General features: G+C 41.2%; 1 protein-coding gene across 1 annotated transcript in view; it reads left to right on the top strand.

Annotated features, from left to right (window-relative positions):
• The window catches only part of DNAAF11 (dynein axonemal assembly factor 11), a 60,255-nt gene extending 49,000 nt beyond the window's left edge, over positions 1-11,255 (top strand). Inside the window, exons 12-13 of the mRNA XM_070748311.1 lie at positions 10,722-10,917; positions 11,020-11,255. Of these exons, the coding sequence (XP_070604412.1) occupies positions 10,722-10,902 (181 nt within the window). The 3' untranslated portion in view covers positions 10,903-10,917; positions 11,020-11,255. The remainder of the gene's footprint in view (positions 1-10,721; positions 10,918-11,019) is intronic.
• Positions 11,256-19,826: the final 8,571 nt, after the last annotated feature.

Below are 19,826 nucleotides of genomic sequence, written 5' to 3'. Positions count from 1 at the left end.
AGAGATTAAAAAAGAATCATCTTCTCCCTGACTCACTAAAAGCCAAGCGAGATACCCACTTTAATTGCGTGCATTTGGCAATTTTTATTTATTATATAACCCTGAGCAGCTTCCCCAGGAATACTGAGCAATCTCCAAAACGGAGATTTGGAGAGAGAATGAGAGAAAGAGAGAGAGAATGAGAATGAAAGAGTGAGTGTGAGAGAGAGAATGAGAAAGAGAAAGAGAGAATGAGAATGAGAGAGAGAGAGAGAGAGAGAGAGAGAGAGAGAGAGAGAGAGAGAGAGAGAGAGAGAGATGGAAAAAATTTAAGAGGAGCTCCTGGAGAGGAACAATTAAAATGGTGGGAAGATAATTCAACTTTCTTTCTAATTACTATTCTTTCTGAGTCTCAACATTAAATGGAGAACATAACTTCTAACAATCCTCACTTTTGGAAAGGGAGAAAAAAAGAGGGAAGCTAACACCTACATTTCCTGCAGGTAACAGCAGGTAACAAATGAATTCTCTTAAGCCTCAAATATGCTGGCAAAATAAGTCATAAAAATCTATATCTATCAAAAGATGGTTATATTTGTGACAGTTCGGAGAGGGGCCCACATACTAGGAAAAAGTACTGTATTTTTCAGAGTATAAGACATACCAATTTACCCCCCAAAAGAGGGTGAAAACCTGGGTTTTTTAATACACTGAATGTAGCCCCACTGAGCCACTCCAACCCTTTGGCCTCTGCCTCCCAGTTATTGCTTGATCTGAAGAAGTCCAGTGCTATTTTATCTTCTTTTAAATAATAGAGAATAATGCACACTTCCAGAAAGACACATCAGTTATAAAGATCTGCAAAAGTATAATCTGAAATGCAACAGTATCCTGTTTTAGTATTAAAATAAGGCAGCCAAGTTAAACCCTGACTTAGTCATGTTTGGAGTAGATCTATTAAATAATTGGGAGGAGTTAGTGTGACTACATTTAAGAAAGCTTTCTGACATTAATATACTGCCATAATGTACATAATAGGGCTACCTCTGAAGAGTGTTTGGAAACTTCAAATCGTGCAAAATACAGCTGCGAGTGTGGTCGTGGGCCTCCCTAGGCATGCCCATATTTCTCCAACACTCTGCGGACTGCATTGGTTGCCGATTAGTTTCCGGACACAATTCAAAGTGTTAGTAATGACCTATAAATGGCATCGGGCCAGATTACTTGCGGGACCACCTTTTGCTGTATGAGTCCCAGCGACCAATTAGGTCCCACGGATTTGGCTTTCTCCAGGTCCCATCAGCCAGACAATGTTGCTTGGCAGGGCCTAGGGGAAGAGCCTTCTCTGTGGGGGGCCCAGCCCTCTGGAATCAGCTCCCCCTGGAGATTCGCACTGCCCCCACCCTCCTTGCCTTCCGTAAGAGTCTTAAGACTTACCTATGTTGCCAGGCTTGGGACAATTAAGTCTCAGCCCCCTGGTCAACAAAATGAGATATATGTTGTATGATTGAACTGGTATAATTGTTTTTAAACATTGGATTTTCAGATTGTAATGTTAAATTTAATTAGATTTGCTGTTGTACTGTATTGTTATATGCTGTTAGCCGCCCCGAGTCCTTGGAGAAGGACAACATACAAATCTAATAAGTAAGTAAGTAAGTAAGTGAGTGAGTGAGTGAGTGAGTGAGTGAGTGAGTGAGTGAGTGAGTAAATAAATAAATAAATAAATTTCTCCAATTTTTTTGCTATTTCAGTGGGTCAGGCACACATGCACAGAAATATACAGCAAACAGCGTATATTATCTGTACTGTTGGCTCTTTGCTGGGAGGCAAATTGCTGGGAGGCAGAGACATTTTTCCTTACTTTCCTTCCCCAAAACTAAGGTGCTATTTGCAGGAATGTTGCAAAATAAATAGAATTAATTATCAAAGGAATCTTTTTCCCCCCAAAGAGTTTAAGCCTGCATAAGCACAAGGGGGGGGGGAATTAAGGGGTTTTAATTTTGTTTCGTTGAAGCACTAAAGTTTGAAGTTTACTTTGAAAACCCGAAGTCTCAAATGTTTGATTCTCCAGTCTCTTTCAATGCTGCCGGCCTTCACCTCCCTCGAAACCCCGTCATGCTTGGCAGAAAAAGGAAAGTCATTTGCGAAGTGTGTAAGCGTATGCATATGTGTATCTCTCACATTTTAGAAGTGCTGATGTGAAAGGACTAGACAGTTCTAGTGGATTATTAAAAATCTGCCAATGAGGTGCAAAATTCAAGCTCAAATGAGAAGTGGAGAAGGGATCCGGGTTTGATTGCAGCTTTGCAGCAGGCACCCTAACCTGGTTTCGTGATCATCCTCTCTTAGCAGAGAGTTGTGTCTTGTGGGCATTTTGCAATCTCATAGCATCTAGATCACTGCAGTAAGCTAGACTGCATGACAATGGTATGGGAGATTCTGGGTCCAATAAGAAAGAATATACAGTATGTGGCTCTAAGGTTGAATTGTTAGTTCTTGGAAATTCGCTGTGGATTTTCACGGATAGAGGTATGACGGTCTTGGCATATTCGGGTTTCTTCCCATGTAAGTTTCAGAGATTTCTGGCAATGTTTCGACGAGGTCCCACTCGTCCTCTTCAGGCTGGTGCTTCTGTCCTTGTGCTAGGGCAAACACAGCGATACCTGAGCTGCCTTCCCTCTATAAATATTGGTGGGTGGGTGTGGAGTGCTGGCTCAGCATTACATCAGTGACCCCAGGTGTTACCCCACTGACTTACCAGGAAGTTTCAACATAGCTTGCAGCACTCCACACCCACCCACCAGTATTTATAGAGGGAAGGCAGCTCAGGCCCTAGAAATCAGTATTTTTCACTTGCCCGGGTTGGAATCTTAGCCCGCACTCTTGTATCATCTGCCGATGATGATAATTATCATGTTGTGACCACTATCAACCATAACAGCACCTCATATAAGCAGTCAGGTAGCTTCACCTTGTAGATGAGCAGGAAGTTTATTTATTTATCTATCTATTGGATTTATATGCCACCCCTCTCTGAAGACTTGGAGAAGCTTACGATATATAAAAAACAACAGCATATAATAGCTAAATCCAATTAATTAAAACTAAGCAAACAATTCCTGGAATCAACTCCCCCCCAGAGATTAGAACTGCCCCCACCCTCCTTGTCTTTCGTAAATTGCTTAAGACCCACCTATACCGCCAGGCATGGGGCAATTGAAACATTTCCCCCAGGCTTATATAGTTTTATGTATGGTATGCTTGTTGTATGGTTTTATATAATGGGCTTTTAGATATCTCTTTTTTAAATATTAGATTTGTTTACTGTATACTGTTTATTATTGTTGTGTTGTGAGCCACCCAGAGTCTTCGGAGAGGGGCGGCATACAAATCTAATAAATTATTATTATTATTATTATTATTATTATTATTATTATTATTAATCTAAAATCCCCAATTATATTAAAAATCAGTCATACCCATTCAAACAACAGCCATATCAACATTCGTCAACCAGGGGGCTGAGATCTAATCATCCCAAGCCTGGAAGTATAAATGAGTCTTGAGACTCTTGCAAAAGGCGAGGAGGGTGGGGGCAGTGCGAATCTCCAGGGGGAGCTGATTCCAGAGGGCCGGGCCCCCACAAAGAAGGATCTTCCCCTAGGCCCCACCAGGTGACATTGTCTAGTTGAAAGGATCTGGAGAAGGCCAACTCTGTGGGACCTAACCAGTCGCTGGGACTCATACGGACACTAACGTTATACAAACAGCCCTCGACTTACAACCACGATAATAATAACAACAGAGTTGGAAGGGACCTTGGAGGTCTTTTAGTCCAACCCCCTGCTTGTATTGGAGACATTACGTAGACAAATGGTCATTCAACATCTTCTTAAAAATTTCCAGTGCTGGAGCAGTCACAACTTCTGGGTGCAAGCTGTTCCACGGATTAATTGTTCTAACTGTCAGAAATTTCTCTTTAGTTCTAAGTTGCTTCTGTCCTTTTTAATTTCCACCCATTGCTTCTTGTTCTACCCTCATCATTTTTCTCATCATTCCTATTACCCACTTCCTCCCATGTTGACTGTATGACTGTAACTTGTTACTTATATCCTAAGATTTTTATTAACATTGCTTCTTCATTGCTTATTTGACCCCTGTGACAATCATTAAGTGTTGTACCACATGATTCTTGACAAATGTATATTTTATTTTATGTACACTGAGAGCATATGCACCAAGACAAATTCCTTGTGTGTCCAATCACACTTGGCCAATAAAAAATTCTATTCTATTCTATTCTCAGGTGGTTTGGAGAATAGCCTGACATCCTCTTTGAGCCCCAAATTTATGTTGTTAAGCGAGACATTTACTAAGTGAGTTTTGGTTCATTTTATAGCTCTGTTGTCTCAGTGTTGAAGTGAAAAAGCTTAATAGCATGCTGGGGAGCTCTAAAAATGAATACCTCTCAAACTTTTTCAGCTTGGAACTTCTTCACTAAAAGCCAAACTGTTTGTTATGCTAATTGCATGAATTCAAGGAACATTATGTGAAGAGCAACTCTGGGAAAGCCTGAGCAACCCCCCCCCTGAGTAGGTGGGTGGAGATAAAAATGAAGTAAAGTAAAAGGGATGCTTTTTTCTTCCTCTTGTGGCCATTCCTATCCTTCCTCCCCCCTCTCAACCTCCCAAATTAAAATATCTTTCAAAACACTCCTTGCGCTTCAATAGACACTTCCACTGGTGTCTTCGGAGAGGGACGGCATACAAATCGAATAAATAATAATAATAATCACTGGACTTTTTAAATTTCATTTTCAAAGTAAGCGTAGGTAGTTCTCAACTGACAAACATTCATTTAATGACCATTCAATGTTACAAGGGCACTGAAAAAAGAGACTTCTTCTTCTTCTTCTTATTATTATTATTATTATTAATTAGATTTGATCAGTACTCACCCTTTATGACAGTTTGCAGCATCCCTCCCCCCCGAACAGCTGCAAAAAAATTACTACCACATTGTGGATGTGGCTCATTTTGTGGGTGTGGCTTGCTGGCCATGTGACCAGGTGGGAGTGGCTTAAAGGTCATGTGACCAGGGATGGCTTAAAGGACATGTGACTGGCTTAAAGGTGGCCAACTTGACATCACTCACGTCGAGGGTTAGGGTGCCTTTTCTACTGTACCCGCAGGAGCCAATCACTGCCCCCCACCCCCAAAAGTCACGTGGTCCACATTTGGGCGGTTGGCAACTGCCATGTTTTTTACGATGGTTGAAGCATCCCAGGAAGTCAACTATACTCATAAAATGCAAGGCAAGATAGTTTAAGCCTTGATTTGTCATAATTGTGATGATTAGGGGATACAGCCCATGAAAACCCCAAATCCTCCATCTCAGAAACTTAGAGTATTACATGAAATCAATAAAACAAGGATTGTACATAGAACAATATCAGACCTCTGAAAGGTATTAGCATGCATATGTACTCAGTACTTGGTTTGGGGCCCTTTTGCAGCAATTACTGCCTCAATGCAGCGTGGCGTAGAAGCTATCAGCCTGTTGCACTGCTTAGGTGTATTTATTATTTATCTGTCTGTCTGTCTGTCTGTCTGTCTGTCTGTCTGTCTATCATCTATCTATCTATCTATCTATCTATCTATCATCTATCTATCATCTGTCTGTCTGTCTGTCTGTCTGTCTGTCTGTCTGTCTGTCTGTCTGTCTGCCTGTCTGTCTATCATCTATCTATCTATCTATCTATCTATCTATCTATCTATCTATCTATCTATCTATCTATCTATCATCATCTGTCTGTCTGTCTGTCTATCATCGTCTGTCTGTCTGTCTGTCTGTCTATCTAATCTATCATCTATCTATCTATCTATCTATCTATCTATCTATCTATCTATCTATCTATTCATTTATTGGATTTGTATGCCGCCCCTCTCCGTGGACTCGGGGCGGCTAACAACAGTGATAAAACAACATGTGACAATCCAATAGTAAAACAATTAAAAACCCTTATTATAAAACCAAACATACATACAAACATACCATGCATAAATTGTAAAGGCCTAAGGGGGAAAGAATATCTCAGTTCCCCCATGCCTGACGGCAGAGGTGGGTTTTAAGAAGCTTATGAAAGGCGAGGAGGGTGGGGGCAATTCTAATCTCTGGAGGGAGTTGGTTCCAAAGGGCCGGGGCCGCCACAGAGAAAGCTCTTCCCTTGGGTCCCACCAAACGACATTGTTTAGTCGACGGGAGCCGGAGAAGGCCCACTCTGTGGGACCTAACTGGTCGCTGGGATTTGTGGAAGACCAGGATGATTCAATCGTGGCCTTCAACTCTTCTGCATCGTTCGGTCTCATCTCTCTCATCTTACTCTTGGCAATGCCCCATAGATTCTCTATGGGGTTCAGGTCAGGCAAGTTTGTTGGCCAATCAAGCACAGCAATCCCATGGTCATTGAAGCAGGTTTTGGTGATTTTGGCAGTGTGGGCAGGTGCCAAATTCTGCTTGAAAATTTAAGGCACTGTCCCCATAAAGCTCGTAGGCAGATGAAAGCATAGAGTGCTCCAAAATCTCCCTAGTAGATGGCTGTGTTGACCTTGGACTTAATGAAGCAAAGTGGACCGACACCAGCAGATGACATGTCTTCCCAAATCAACACAGACCGTGGAAACTTGTTCATCTCATTTGTAAACCAGAGTATGGAGGAAGAATGGAGAGGCACATACTTCAAGATGCTTGAGGTCCAGTGTAAAGTAATGCAGCCTTAGTGAATAGTTTGACAGGGATGAGGGGCAAAAATGGGCAAAAATCACTTTATACCTGTCTTGCTTAAACAACTTTTTAAATTTGGGGCTCAATTGTGGTCACAAGTCAAGGACTACCTACTTGTATTCAAGTCTCTCTTGGCAGCACTGACTGAACAACAGTAAGTCAGGCACCCACAGCTAACCTGGATCATAAGAACATAAGAACAGCCATGCTGAATCAGGCCAAAGCCCATCATAGAAACATAGAAGACTGACGGCAGAAAAAGACCACATGGTCCATCTAGTCTGCCCTTATACTATTTCCTGTATTTTATCTTACAATGGATATATATTTATCCCAGGCATGTTTAAATTCAGTTACTGTGGATTTACCAACCACGTCTGCTGGAAGTTTGTTCCAAGGATCTACTACACTTTCAGTAAATAATATTTTCTCATGTTGCTTCTGATCTTTCCCCCAACTAACTTCAGATTGTGCCCCCTTGTTCTTGTGTTCACTTTCCTATTAAAAACACTTCCCTCCTGAACCTTATTTAATTTAACATATTTAAATGTTTCGATCATGTCCCCCCTTTTCCTTCTGTCCTCCAGACTGTACAGATTGAGTTCATTAAGTCTTTCCTGATAGGTTTTATGCTTAAGACCTTCCACCATTTTTGTAGCCCATCTTTGGACCCGTTCAATTTTGTCAATATCTTTTTGTAGGTGAGGTCTACCGAACTGAACACAGTATTCCAAATGTGGTCATCAAGTCCATCATTCTGTGTCACACAGTGGCCCACCGATTGCACATGGTGATCTTGAGTAGAAAGAGAAGGCAAACCCCTCCCTTTCCCTCGATCCCTAACAAATGGTACTCAAGGGAATCCTGCCTGCCTCAACCAACATAGAGGCGGGCACATGGACATCTGTTTCAATAACCACCGATCATGAAAAATGCACACACACAAACGCACGCCATTGTGGCACAAATTCGGTCCTCCTGTTCTCGGCATCCCAACTTCTGATACGCTATCGAACTATATAAGTTGCTGAGTTTTTAATCACTAGGCAACGTTGTGTAACTCCACGCTCTACCAGATGCCTATGAAGACAGTTTCAGAAATAAATGCAGTACTGTACATGGTAATGTGATTTCAGTAGGACGTGTTGGTCTTTTGTTTGTTTGGCAGGAAACTCTCATACTATCAAGGCCAAAAGAGATAAAAAAATCTTGGACCAAGGTATGATTTCATGATGGCAAGATAGGAGTATAGGAGGTTTGACAAGCATAATGTAATTTTACAGAACATAATCTGCCATGGTAACGTTTTAAGCAAGGCAATGGGTGGGTACCTGCGTTGTACTGTAAAGTTCTAACTCTCCAGCTTCTAGTCTATGCTTACTCATCTCCCCAGTTTCATCAAGCATTGCTTACACACTGTTTGTTGAGAACTCATTTTAAGCATCATTATTTCACTGTCAGGACGAAACCACCATGTGGAGTTAGAGGTTTTGGCCTGCCACTGCATAATAGAATATAACAGAATAGAATTCTTTATTGGCCAAGTGTGATTGGACACACAAGGAATTTGTCTTGGTGCATATGCTCTCAGAATACATAGAAACATAGAAGACTGACGGCAGAAAAAGACCTCATGGTCCATCTAGTCTGCCCTTATACTATTTCCTGTGTTTTATCTTACAATGGATATATGTTTATCCCAGGCATGTTTAAATTCAGTTACTGTGGATTTACCAACCACGTCTGCTGGAAGTTTGTTCCAAGGATCTACTACTCTTTCAGTAAAATAATATTTTCTCATGTTGCTTTTGATCTTTCCCCCAACTAACTTCAGATTGTGTCCCCTTGTTCTTGTGTTCACTTTCCTATTAAAGACACTTCCCTCCTGAACCTTATTTAACCCTTTAACATATTTAAATGTTTCGATCATGTCCCCCCTTTTCCTTCTGTCCTCCAGACTATACAGATTGAGTTCATTAAGTCTTTCCTGATACATTTTATGCTTAAGACCTTCCATCATTCTTGTAGCCCATCTTTGGACCCCTTCAATTTTGTCAATATCTTTTTGTAGGTGAGGTCTCCAGAACTGAACACAGTATTCCAAATATAAGGGGATCACAATCTCCCTCTTCCTGCTTGTTATACCTCTAGCTATGCAGCCAAGCATCCTACTTGCTTTTCCTACCGCCTGACCACACTGCTCACCCATTTTGAGACTGTCAGAAATCACTACCCCTAAATCCTTCTCTTCTGAAGTTTTTGCTAACACAGACCTGCCAATGCAATACTCAGATTGAGGATTCCTTTTCCCCAAGTGCATTATTTTACATTTGGAAACATTAAAATAATGCACTTGGGGAAAAGGAATCCTCAATCTGAGTATTGCATTGGCAGTTCATAAAAGAAAAAGATACACACGGGGGGTTGGGAGGGGTAGTGAGTAGTCGGGGGAAGGAAATTACTCGACACAACCAAAGATTCTCCGAAGCAAGGTCACCATTTGTTCCACCTCAACTAAAGAGAAGGAGAAGTTGATAAGCCCCTGCACACGACCTGGCTCTCGTGATGAACTTGTGGGTGTGGGGGATGTAAGATGAACCTTAACCTAGGTGGGATTCTGGGAAGTATTCAGAATTGGAATGGCTATGGCGTAACCAACATGGGTCTGTTAATAAATCGAGCTCTGATTGAGACAATTGGACTGAGACTTGATTTATTTCTCAGGTGCTATTTGGAACGCTGATATTGACACAATTAGATACCTCTTTCTTCTATTTGGACAAGAACAGGGGTGGTTTCCAGTATCGGGTTTGTGCTGTCCCCAGAGACAGAGATAGTTGGACTGTATTTAGACATGTTTCTTTAAGATATTGCATTAGGGGAAATGTAGTGAATATGTAATGAAGTTGCATTCTGGGTAATGTAGTTTTACATGTGACCACATCTGTGTATTTCTATTGGCTCTGACTCGGGAGGAGGGGTAATTGGAGAGAGCATTCCAGTGGGTGTTTTGTCTTCACTTACTAAGCCAGCCAGCATGTAGATGCTACACGTAGAGGTGGGGTCAATTCAACCTCTTTTTACCTGCACAATGGGAAAGATTATACTGCAGAAGAATCGCATCATAACTGTGAGTTATTGTGAGAATGCCTGTAATAAAATAATCTGTGATACCTTGTTGTGCTCAGTTATCTGAATGGGAAAAGTTGATCTTGTACCAGGACAGGGTTGCTACTGGTACGGATAAAGGTGGTGTACTGGTAGCTAATATTGAGCTGCAGTGTAGTTTCGCTTCTGCTGCAGGTGCACACATGGTCCCAGCGAGATTTTGCTTCTGCGCATGCGCAGGAAGGAAGACCTTGCAAGGGGATGCACGTATGTGTGAGATTTTGGTGGTTTTTTGTTTCTGCGCACCCAAAAAAAAAATCACCAAAATCTCACACACGTGCACATCTCCTCATGATATTTTGTGCATGCCCAGAAGCAAAATCTCTCAGGGATGCCTGCACCCACAGCAGAAGCAAATCTGTGTGTGCAGCGCACCTATAATGGCAGAATCAGGAATCTGCCCCGGTGGGTTCCTCCGGCTTCGGACCAAATCTCCCGAACCGGTAGCAACCTGCTGGTGACATCACTGAACTGAGGAACTCTGGGAGTTGCAGTCCAGAAGTTTTAATCTTGCCAAGGTTGGAGATCCCTGGACTGGAGAACATCTCAAATGGTGCTGGGATTTCTCAAGGAGCTCAAGAGCTGAATTCTCTCATGTCCTGCTGGATAACAATATGTATTTAGAAGGCCTTTTTTAAAAAACTGAATCTGCTCCATTTGATATGAAGGTAGATTAATTTTCCCTTTTCTTTCTTTCTTTCTTTCTTTCTTTCTTTCTTTCTTTCTTTCTTTCCTTCCTTTTTTCCTTCCTTCCTTTTTCCCTTTTGTTTATTTGCTTCCTATTGCAGACACGAGGGTCTGGAGAAGTTGGAAGTGGATCCTACCAAATATTCATTTTCTGATGTGACAAATATTGTCCCTAAAAAGGATCAAATGGGGCAAGGACCTTTAAGGCTTCAGCAGCCCAAAGTTGTGGACTCCGAGAATTTGAGCTTTGAAGATAATCCAGAAGTTCCACCTTTAATTTAAAGAACTAATGAAGAGGTAGCTCATTTCCTGGTTAGAACATAATTCAGGTGCATAATTTTTATCTAATACTCTTGGGTATACAAATACATACTTATTTACTCTTCTTCTCTCTGGTAGAAATTGACATTCTTGACAGAATTCCTCTCCGCTTTGCTAGCTGAGGAATTCTGGGCATTGAAGTCCACCAGTCTTAAAGTTACCAAGGTTGAAGACTCCTGGTGTAAAGTATTCACATACCAAGCAGCTGACTCCAGCATAGCCTTTCCATGGGAAAATATTTTTTCTGGAATAGAGGTGAAAAAACTCTATGTATCCAGTACAGAAGAGCCTGGAATAAAGATGATTTTGAGATATCACAGCGTTATTATTCTTTTTGGCATTTGCACGTTCTTGGGGATTTGGGAAGAGGGTTTCCAAGATGCAGGACCTGCGCTTTTATATCGCTTTCACACACAAGGGTAATTGCACCACTTCTGAATTGTCTCCAGGCCAGTCAGATCATCAGTGCTCAGCAGCGGAATCTGTCGGTATTTCTGCTCTGCGGCAGTTCAACGCAAAATTCTGAATCCAACTTCCAACAGAGGGGCTGGAGCTGTGCGGAGCTTAGATAACAAACCATTTGCCTCGGTTAGAAATGTTGCTTTATCTTTCTGCCTGGCTGCTTATTCTGCCTCTCTGTGCACAAAACACACACACACATGAAACACACACACCTATGTTAAACCTTCATAGTATTATAGAATAGAATAGAATTCTTTATTGGCCAAGTGTGATTGGACACACAAGGAACTTGTCTTTAGTGCAAATGCTCTCAGTGCACATAAAAGGAAAAGAGACATTTGTCAAGAATCATGTGGTACAACACTTAACGATTGTTATAGGGGTCCAATAAGCAATGAAGAAACAATCAATATTAATAAAAATCTTAAGGATGCAAGTAACAAGTTATAGTCATACAGTCCTAAGTGGAAGGAAATGGGTAATAGGAATGATGAGAAAAAACTAGTAGAAATAGAAGTGCAGATTTAGGAAATAGCTTGACAGTGTTGAGGGAATTATTTGTTTAGTAGAGTGATGGCGTTCAGGAAAAAACTGTTCTTGTGTCTAGTTGTCTTGGTGTGCAGTGCTCTGTAGCAACGTTTTGAGTTGAAACAATTTATGTCCAGGATGTGAGGTGCTTGTTTTGGGAAGGCACCCAAGGTGTTTATGACTATTGGTACTACCCTTGCCAGTCTTTGCCACAGTCATTCTATTTCCCTTCTGCTCTCTTTAACTACTGCCACATCCACTCTCCATACTTTTTTTGTCTTGTTCACAGTTGCTAAGTCTAGAGTGGTGTTATTGTTATTTAATCTTCAATTTGACTCACAATTTAAGAGTAGTAAAACCTTTAACATTACACATCATAACCTAAGAGCTGTTAAGGTAAAGTCAGTCAGTCTGTCTGTGTGTCTATGTGTCTGTCTGTCTCTCTCTCTCTCTCTCTCTCTGTGTGTGTGTGTGTGTGTGTAAAACTTCACAGTTAAGGTCCTAACTAAGCACCAGAGACTTGTTAAGGTAATGTCTGTCTTTCCGTCTGTCTGTCTCGCTCTCTGTGTAAAATTTCACAGTTAAGGTCCTAACCAAGGACCAAAGAGTTGTTAAGATAATCTCTCTCTCTCTTTCGCTGTGTGTGTGTGTGTGTGTGTGTAAAACTTCATAGTTCTGATCCTAACCAAGGACCTAACGGCTATAATGTCTGAGAGTGTATATAGTTTTCAACATTTAAATGCTTTCAATATCACACACAACAGCCAGGGATGTGAGTATGGCACTGTTTGAAATGCTGGTGTTCTTGTTTGTTCTAAACTCTGGGATTCTGTCCAACCTCTTAACAACAGCTTTCTGTAGGTCCTAGGACCAAGGGGAAGGCCTTTCAACATGGAACCACCACCAATATTCTGAGCAACTCTATTTTCCCAAAGAGGAGATTTTTTTTCCCCTGCAGACTGGGTTGAATTGACTCATTTTTAAAATCTTAACTCTTTATTTAACAACGTCTCTCTCCACACCAAATTTGGCCCCGTTCATTCATTTTTCAGAGACTCACCGTAATTTTAGAATAACAGAGTTGGAAGGGACCTTGGAGGTCCTCTAGTCCAACCCCCTGCTTAGGCAGAAAACCCTACACCACTTCAGACATACGGTTATCTAACATCTTCTTTAAAACTTCCAGTGTTGGAGCATTCACAACTTCTGGAGACAAGCTGTTCCACTGATTAATTGTTCCAACTGTCAGGAAATTGATAAATTCTGAGGCTCTCTAGATAATTTCTTTTCAAGGGTTAGGAAGAATGAAAAGAGCCCAGAACAATAAATGATTCTCACACAGTACAAATGATCCAATGTGCCAAACTCAAAATAGGCTAGCTCCCAAGATCTATAAATTATCTTTGAAGGATGCAAAAAAGATGAAAACCATGTTCATGGAACAGAAAACCATAGCAAAAATGCTTCCAATAGTGTCTGTTCTCTACTAAAATTCTAGGTTAGGCAGCACAAATGTACTGTTCTCTGGTAGCTAGAGAAACATTGGCAAGCATCTCGGTTTCCCAAGAGGAAACTAGTAATTTAATCAACGCAGAATTCACCAACATAGTTAACAGCCTCCCTGGGATCTGTGGTTTCCAGTTCTTGCTGGCTGTTAAGATTCGTATTCTGCCTCCCTTGAAAGAAAACTCAGTGCTTTGGCCAACTTTCATGGCCCCCCACAACACATCACACAAGTTCTGTAGGTGTGCGCAGCCAGCATGGCTGAACTATTCTGCAACATTTAGAACATAAATTGGACATAAATTGTCCAATAAATTGGATATAAACTGTTTAAACTCCTACCCTCAAAATGTCACTACAGAGCACTGCACACCAAGACAACTAGACACAAGAACAGTTTTTTCCCAAACGCCATCACTCTACTAAACAAATAATTCCCTCAACACTGTCAGTCTTTTTAAATCTGCACTTCTATTCTAGTTTTTCTCATCAATCCTATCATCCTTTTCCTCCCACTTAGGACTGTGTCTCATAAGAACATAAGAAGAGCCATGCTGAATCAGGCCAAAGCCCATCGAGTCCAACATTCTGTGTCACACAGTGGCCCACCAATTGTCCATGGGGATCTTGAGAAGAAAGAGAAGGCAAAACCCTCCCTTTCCCTTGATCCCCAACAAATGGTACCCAAGGGAATCCTGCCTGCCTCAACCAACCTAGACATCTGTTTCAATAACCACCAATACACTTGGCATCCTTGAATCTGTCTAATCCTGCCTTGAAGCTATCCAGACAGACAGCTGTCATAACCTCTTCTGGAAGGGAATTCCATCAACCAAGGATCCACCTTTTCTATCCCATGCATGATTTTATACACTTTGATCAAGTCACCCCTTAAACGCTGTCTTCCAAGGCTGATCAAGGCGCCCTCCCCAGACTCCAAATGCTTTCCTGGAGCCAGGGGAGGGTAAAATCGGCCTCCACCATCCCCCCAGTTCATGTGCGATTTCGCTACCCGCCCAGGTGCAGTAGCACAATTGCACTGGACTCCACTAGCACTCAGAGCCATGGGGGTGAGCACACGTCACCGTTCCACCTTAGCAGCCCAGCTCTGTCCCCTTCCCCAATTAAACAGAGGAGCCTATACATTTGCATCCCCTTCAAACAGGGCATATTTTTCAGCCTGATGCGTTTTCCCAGAATAAAGGTCAATGAGGAATGATTTATAGTGTTTTCATGGTGGTGCCCTCTACAAGGAGTTCTTCAATGGATCTATATTCCCCCAACACTGGATTTATTACTGCCAGTCTACGAGGTGACTCAGACTTTCTCTGTTTGCCCTTGAAGGGGTAGTTGGGAAAGTTGGCAGGTCGTTTTCGAAAAGGATACTTAACTCAAGGAAACCTAAATGTGATTTTTTTTAAAAATGTTAAAAGGATATTGCAATCCTGGGATGAATTCATTGTCTAAAAATAGCCGCCGAGTGGCAGGATTTGATTAACAAAACTAAGGACAAATTAGCTGACAAATTGGTTTGGGGCAGAGGGGTGGGCGTTGCTAAGCCTGATCTTGGATGGGGTTTTTAACCGAATGAGAAAATTGCAGACGGTACATTAAAAATGGAGAAATAGCAGCGTAAACCCGAAAAACACAATAGGAAACCCACAAACATCAATAATTAAAGACAGCCCAATTCAAGCCCAACCAAGAAAAAAATGAGGAATGATTTAAAAGCAGCAAGGAATGCAAACCAAAAAAACTAAAAAGGCAGCCAGCTTACATACAGTGGACTATATGTTGTTTACAGCAATTAAAAATCTACCGTGTATGAACCCATTTTTAAAAAAATCCCCACTCCCATTCCAGTAACAATACAATCAAATCAACAACTCGATTGGCTCCATCTCTATTTGATGTTTATTTATTTATTTATTAGATTTCTATACCACCCTTCTCCTGGGACTCGGGGCGGCTCACAGTAAACAAATACAAAACATATAAGAAATCTAATACAGTGATACCTCGTCTTACAAACGCCTCGTCATACAAACTTTTTGAGATATAAACCTGGGGTTTAAGATTTTTTTGCCTCTTCTTACAAACTATTTTCACCTTACAAACCTGCCACCGCTGGGATGCCCCGTCTCCGGACTTCTGTTGCCAGCAAAGCACCCGTTTTTGCGCTGCTGGGATTCCCCCGAGGCTCCCCTCCATGGGAAACCCCACCTCCGGACTTCCGTTTTTTTGTGATGCTGCAGGGGAATCCCAGCAGCGCAAAAATGGGCACTTCACTGGCAACGGAAGTCCGGAGGTGGGGTTTCCCAGTGAGGGGAGCCTCAGTGAAATCGCAGCATCGCAAAAACACAGAAGTCCGGAGGTGGGATTTCCCATGGAGGGGAGCCTCAGAGAAATCCCAGCAGTGCAAAAACAGGTGCTTTGGCTGGCAAAAGGGGTGAATTTTGGGCTTGCACGCATTAATTGCTTTTCCATTGATTCCTATGGGAAACATTGTTTTGTCTTACAAACTTTTCACCTTAAGAACCTCATCCCGGAACCAATTAAGTTTGTAAGACAAGGTATCACTGTACTGTACTTACAAACTTTTCTACTTAAGAACCTGATCACAGAATGAATTAAGTTCTTAAGCAGAGGTACCACTGTATCTGCAAAAACAATGCTTCAGTGAAAGAGTGTTATACTGTTGCAAAATCATAAAGCTAATTTGAAGGACAACTCTATCGCAATCCTCACTCTTTTAGCCATGTGTGATTTTCATAATTAAACACTTCCAAACTACACTTAGAAGGCATTCTTTTTTTTAAAGAAATGAAATAAAGATAATAGCAAGTGTTTAGGATTTTAATGTCATTATGGCACAATAGGGCTAGTTTACATTTTATTTCCATCGGGGGGTTTTTTTCCTGGTAATAATTCTGAGTTATAGTTCCAATTCAAAGCCAATATTGGCCGTGCAATCATTCATGTAACTGCAATGTGGCAATTGGTACCATGTCCAATAATTTTACGAAGCACATTGCAGCTTCCTGCAGCAGGCTTGGGACAATTAGATCTTAGCTCCCTGGCCCACGAATGTTATCTATGGTTGTTGTCTGAATGGGTATGATTGATTTTTAACATAATTAGGGATATTAGATTAGTTTACCTAGTTTTAATTAATTGGATTTTATTGTTGCCTTTTATATGTTGTAAGCCGCCCCAAGTCCTCGGAGAAGGGCGGCTTATAAATCAATCAATCAATCAATCAATCAATCAATCAATCAATCAATCAATCAAATAACATCAGCAGAACTGCAAAAAACAGCTACAGTGGTACCTCTACATATGAACTTTCGTTCCATGACCAGGTTCTTAAGTAGAAACGTTTATAAGAAGAAGCAATTTTTCCCATAGGAATCAATGTAAAAGCAAATAATGCATGCGGTTGGGGAAAGCACAGGGAGGGTGGAGGCCCTGTTTCCTCCCAGGAGATTCCTAGAGAGGCCCCATGGAGGCTTCTCCCCGCCTTCTCTGGCTCTGTTTCCTCCACAGAGATTCCTAGAGAGGCCCCACAGAGGCTTCTCCCTGCCTTTTCCAGCCCTGTTTCCTCCCAGGAGATTCCTAGAGAGGCCCCAAGGAGGCTTCTCCCTGCCTTTTCCGAGGCTTGGGTTTGTAAGTGGAAAATGATTCTTGAAAAGAGGCAAAAAAATCTTGAACACCTGGTTCTTATCTAGAAAAGTTCGTAAGTAGAGGCGTTCTTAGGTAGAGGTACCACTGTAGTGTCCTTTCCCCCCCAAAAAAACAGTTGCCAAAGAACATCAAAAGGAAAGAACCACAATTGTAAGGCACAATTCTGCCCAAAATCAGAAGTATCTTCAGACTTGGGGGCAAAAATGTCCTTTAAAACGGTCATGTGACCACGGGACTCTGCAAACAGTGGTAAATGCAGCCACGTTATCAAAAGACTGAAATACGGAATATTGAAACTTCAGAATTGGGTCAGAACTTCCTTTATCCAGATAGGTTAAAAATTCAAATGGTTGCTAAGAGACCAATCATCAGTTGAGAACTATCTGTAACCAGTTACATGGAAAGGGAAAGATAATTACGTACATTACATAAATCTTTTGCAACTAGGTATGTTTTACTTTAGCATCCAATTTAATTCTGCGTTTGCTAGACCGGAGTGGTTTCAATCCTCTTCATAATTGCCTATTGATGCCGATAACTCTCCTTTTTACCAAAAGGGACGAATGGACAGACGTCTTGCACAGGCAATGCTTTGCAAATTCTCTTTGGTGGGTTTTGCAAAGTTCATTACAGGAACCTGAACGTAGTTTAGTTTTGCTTTATAGTTGTTTTAATAATGTTAATTTGTTTATTATTTTTACTTTTTAAAATACTTTGAAGTATGTAATAAATAAAATCTAGATTTTACAATTTGGGGTGTGTGTGTGTGAATATGGCCTGCATGATAAAACATTAAAGTATATATGAAATTAATTTGTTAATGGAAAAAAACATGTACTAACTTATATACTTGAGACAAATTATAGTTTAGTGTGTAATTAATATAATATAAATATAGTGACCTTAATGCTAAATGCAGCATCTTCGGAGAGGGGCGGCATGCAAATCTAAATAATAATAATAATAATAATAATAATAATAATAATAATAATATAATGCTAATATCTGTATATGCTACTATTAGTAAAATTTTCTTTGATTTTCTTCTATACTTACTATTGCATTCTCTTTTTTAAAAGTGGAAGATTAATAAAAAAAATATTTAAAAAGAAAAGGAACCTAAACGGTGGCTGTTTACTGTATTTTTCAGAGTATAAGACACACCTTAGTTAGGGGGAGGAAAAGAAGGGGGGAATCTGCCTCTGCCTCCCAGCAAATAGCAAATAGGACAGATGATATGATGTATTTCTGAACATGTGTGCCGTACCCATAGAAACGCATAGACACAAAGAATTGGAGAAATGTACACTGCTCAAAAAAAAAAAAGGGAACACTGAAACAACACAATATAACTCTAAGTAAATCAAACTACTGTCCACTTAGGAAGCAACACTGATTGACAGTCAATTTCACATGCTGTTGTGCACATTCAACTTTGTACAGAACAAAGTGGTGTTTTTTTTGAGCAGTATACATTATGGCAGTACATTGATGCCAGGAAGTTTGCTTAAATGTAGTCATACTAACTCCTCCCAATTATTTAAATAGATCTACTCCAAACATGACTAAGTTAAAGGTTTAAACTCAGCTGTGGCAGCGTCAAATGAGCTGAGGGTCGGGAAGCTGAAAATGGGTTGCTTGGTTTAACAGGCTCTGTTCTGTTTGCTGCAAGGAGGTAAATTGCTGGGAGGCAGATGCCAAAGGGTGAGGGTGGGCCTGCCTTTGGTGTATAAGATGCACCCAAATTTTCTCCCTCTTTTTGGGGTAAAAAGGTGTGTCTTATAGTCTGAAAAACACGGTATTTTGGCCCTTGGTTAGTTGGGAACTAAAGCCAGGGAACAGACCCAATATTTCCTTAATTTGGTCCAAAACAACATGTACAGCCTTGCTGTCATGGTGGACAAGATCTCAGCAATTAGAGGAGGCCAGTTTTATTCATTTGTTATATATTTATTTGATTTATATGCAGCCAGACTCCCTAAGGCAGTGATGGTAAACCTATGGCACCGGTGCCACAGGTGGCACGCCGAGCCATATCTGCTGGCAAGGAAGCTGTTGCTCTAGCTCAGCTCCAACGTGCATGTGTGTGCTGGCCAGCTGATTTTTGGCTTGCACCGAGGCTCTAGGAGGGTGTTTTTGGCTTCCAGAGAGCCTACGCTGGGAAGAGGGAGGGAATTTTTACCCTCCCCTGGCTCCAAGGAAGCCTCTGGAGACTGGGGAGGGTGAAACACGAGCTTACTGGGCCCATCAGAAGTTGGGAAACAGGCCATTTCTGGCCTCCAGAGGGCCTCTGGGGGATGGGAGAAGCTGTTTTTGACCTCCCCAGGCCAGTGTTCCCTCTAATTTTTTGGGGGGGTGGGCGGAAAAGTATAGTGTCTGAGCGGTAGTGCCTTCGGGACTGGGCGGCACAGAAATATTAATTAAATAAATAAATAAATAAATAAATAAATAAATGAATGAATGAATGAACGAACGAACGAACGAACGAACGAACAAACAAACAAACAAACAAACAAACAAACAAACAAACAAACAAACAAAAAACCCACCCTGTTTTGCCTCAGAGAATTTCAAAATAAAATACTGTACTGTGTGTCTATAACAGTGAGCTCATAATAGGGCAACTCTATCAATATCAAAATGCCACTTAAATAGTTGAGCTAGTTTCAAACTAGATTTTGATTTTCTTTCTCTCTTCCTTACTCCCA

The sequence above is a fragment of the Erythrolamprus reginae genome, chromosome 3 (assembly GCF_031021105.1).
Source record: "Erythrolamprus reginae isolate rEryReg1 chromosome 3, rEryReg1.hap1, whole genome shotgun sequence".
In the NCBI taxonomy this organism is placed as follows: domain Eukaryota; kingdom Metazoa; phylum Chordata; class Lepidosauria; order Squamata; family Dipsadidae; genus Erythrolamprus; species Erythrolamprus reginae.
This window is presented reverse-complemented; position numbering and strand designations above follow the sequence as displayed.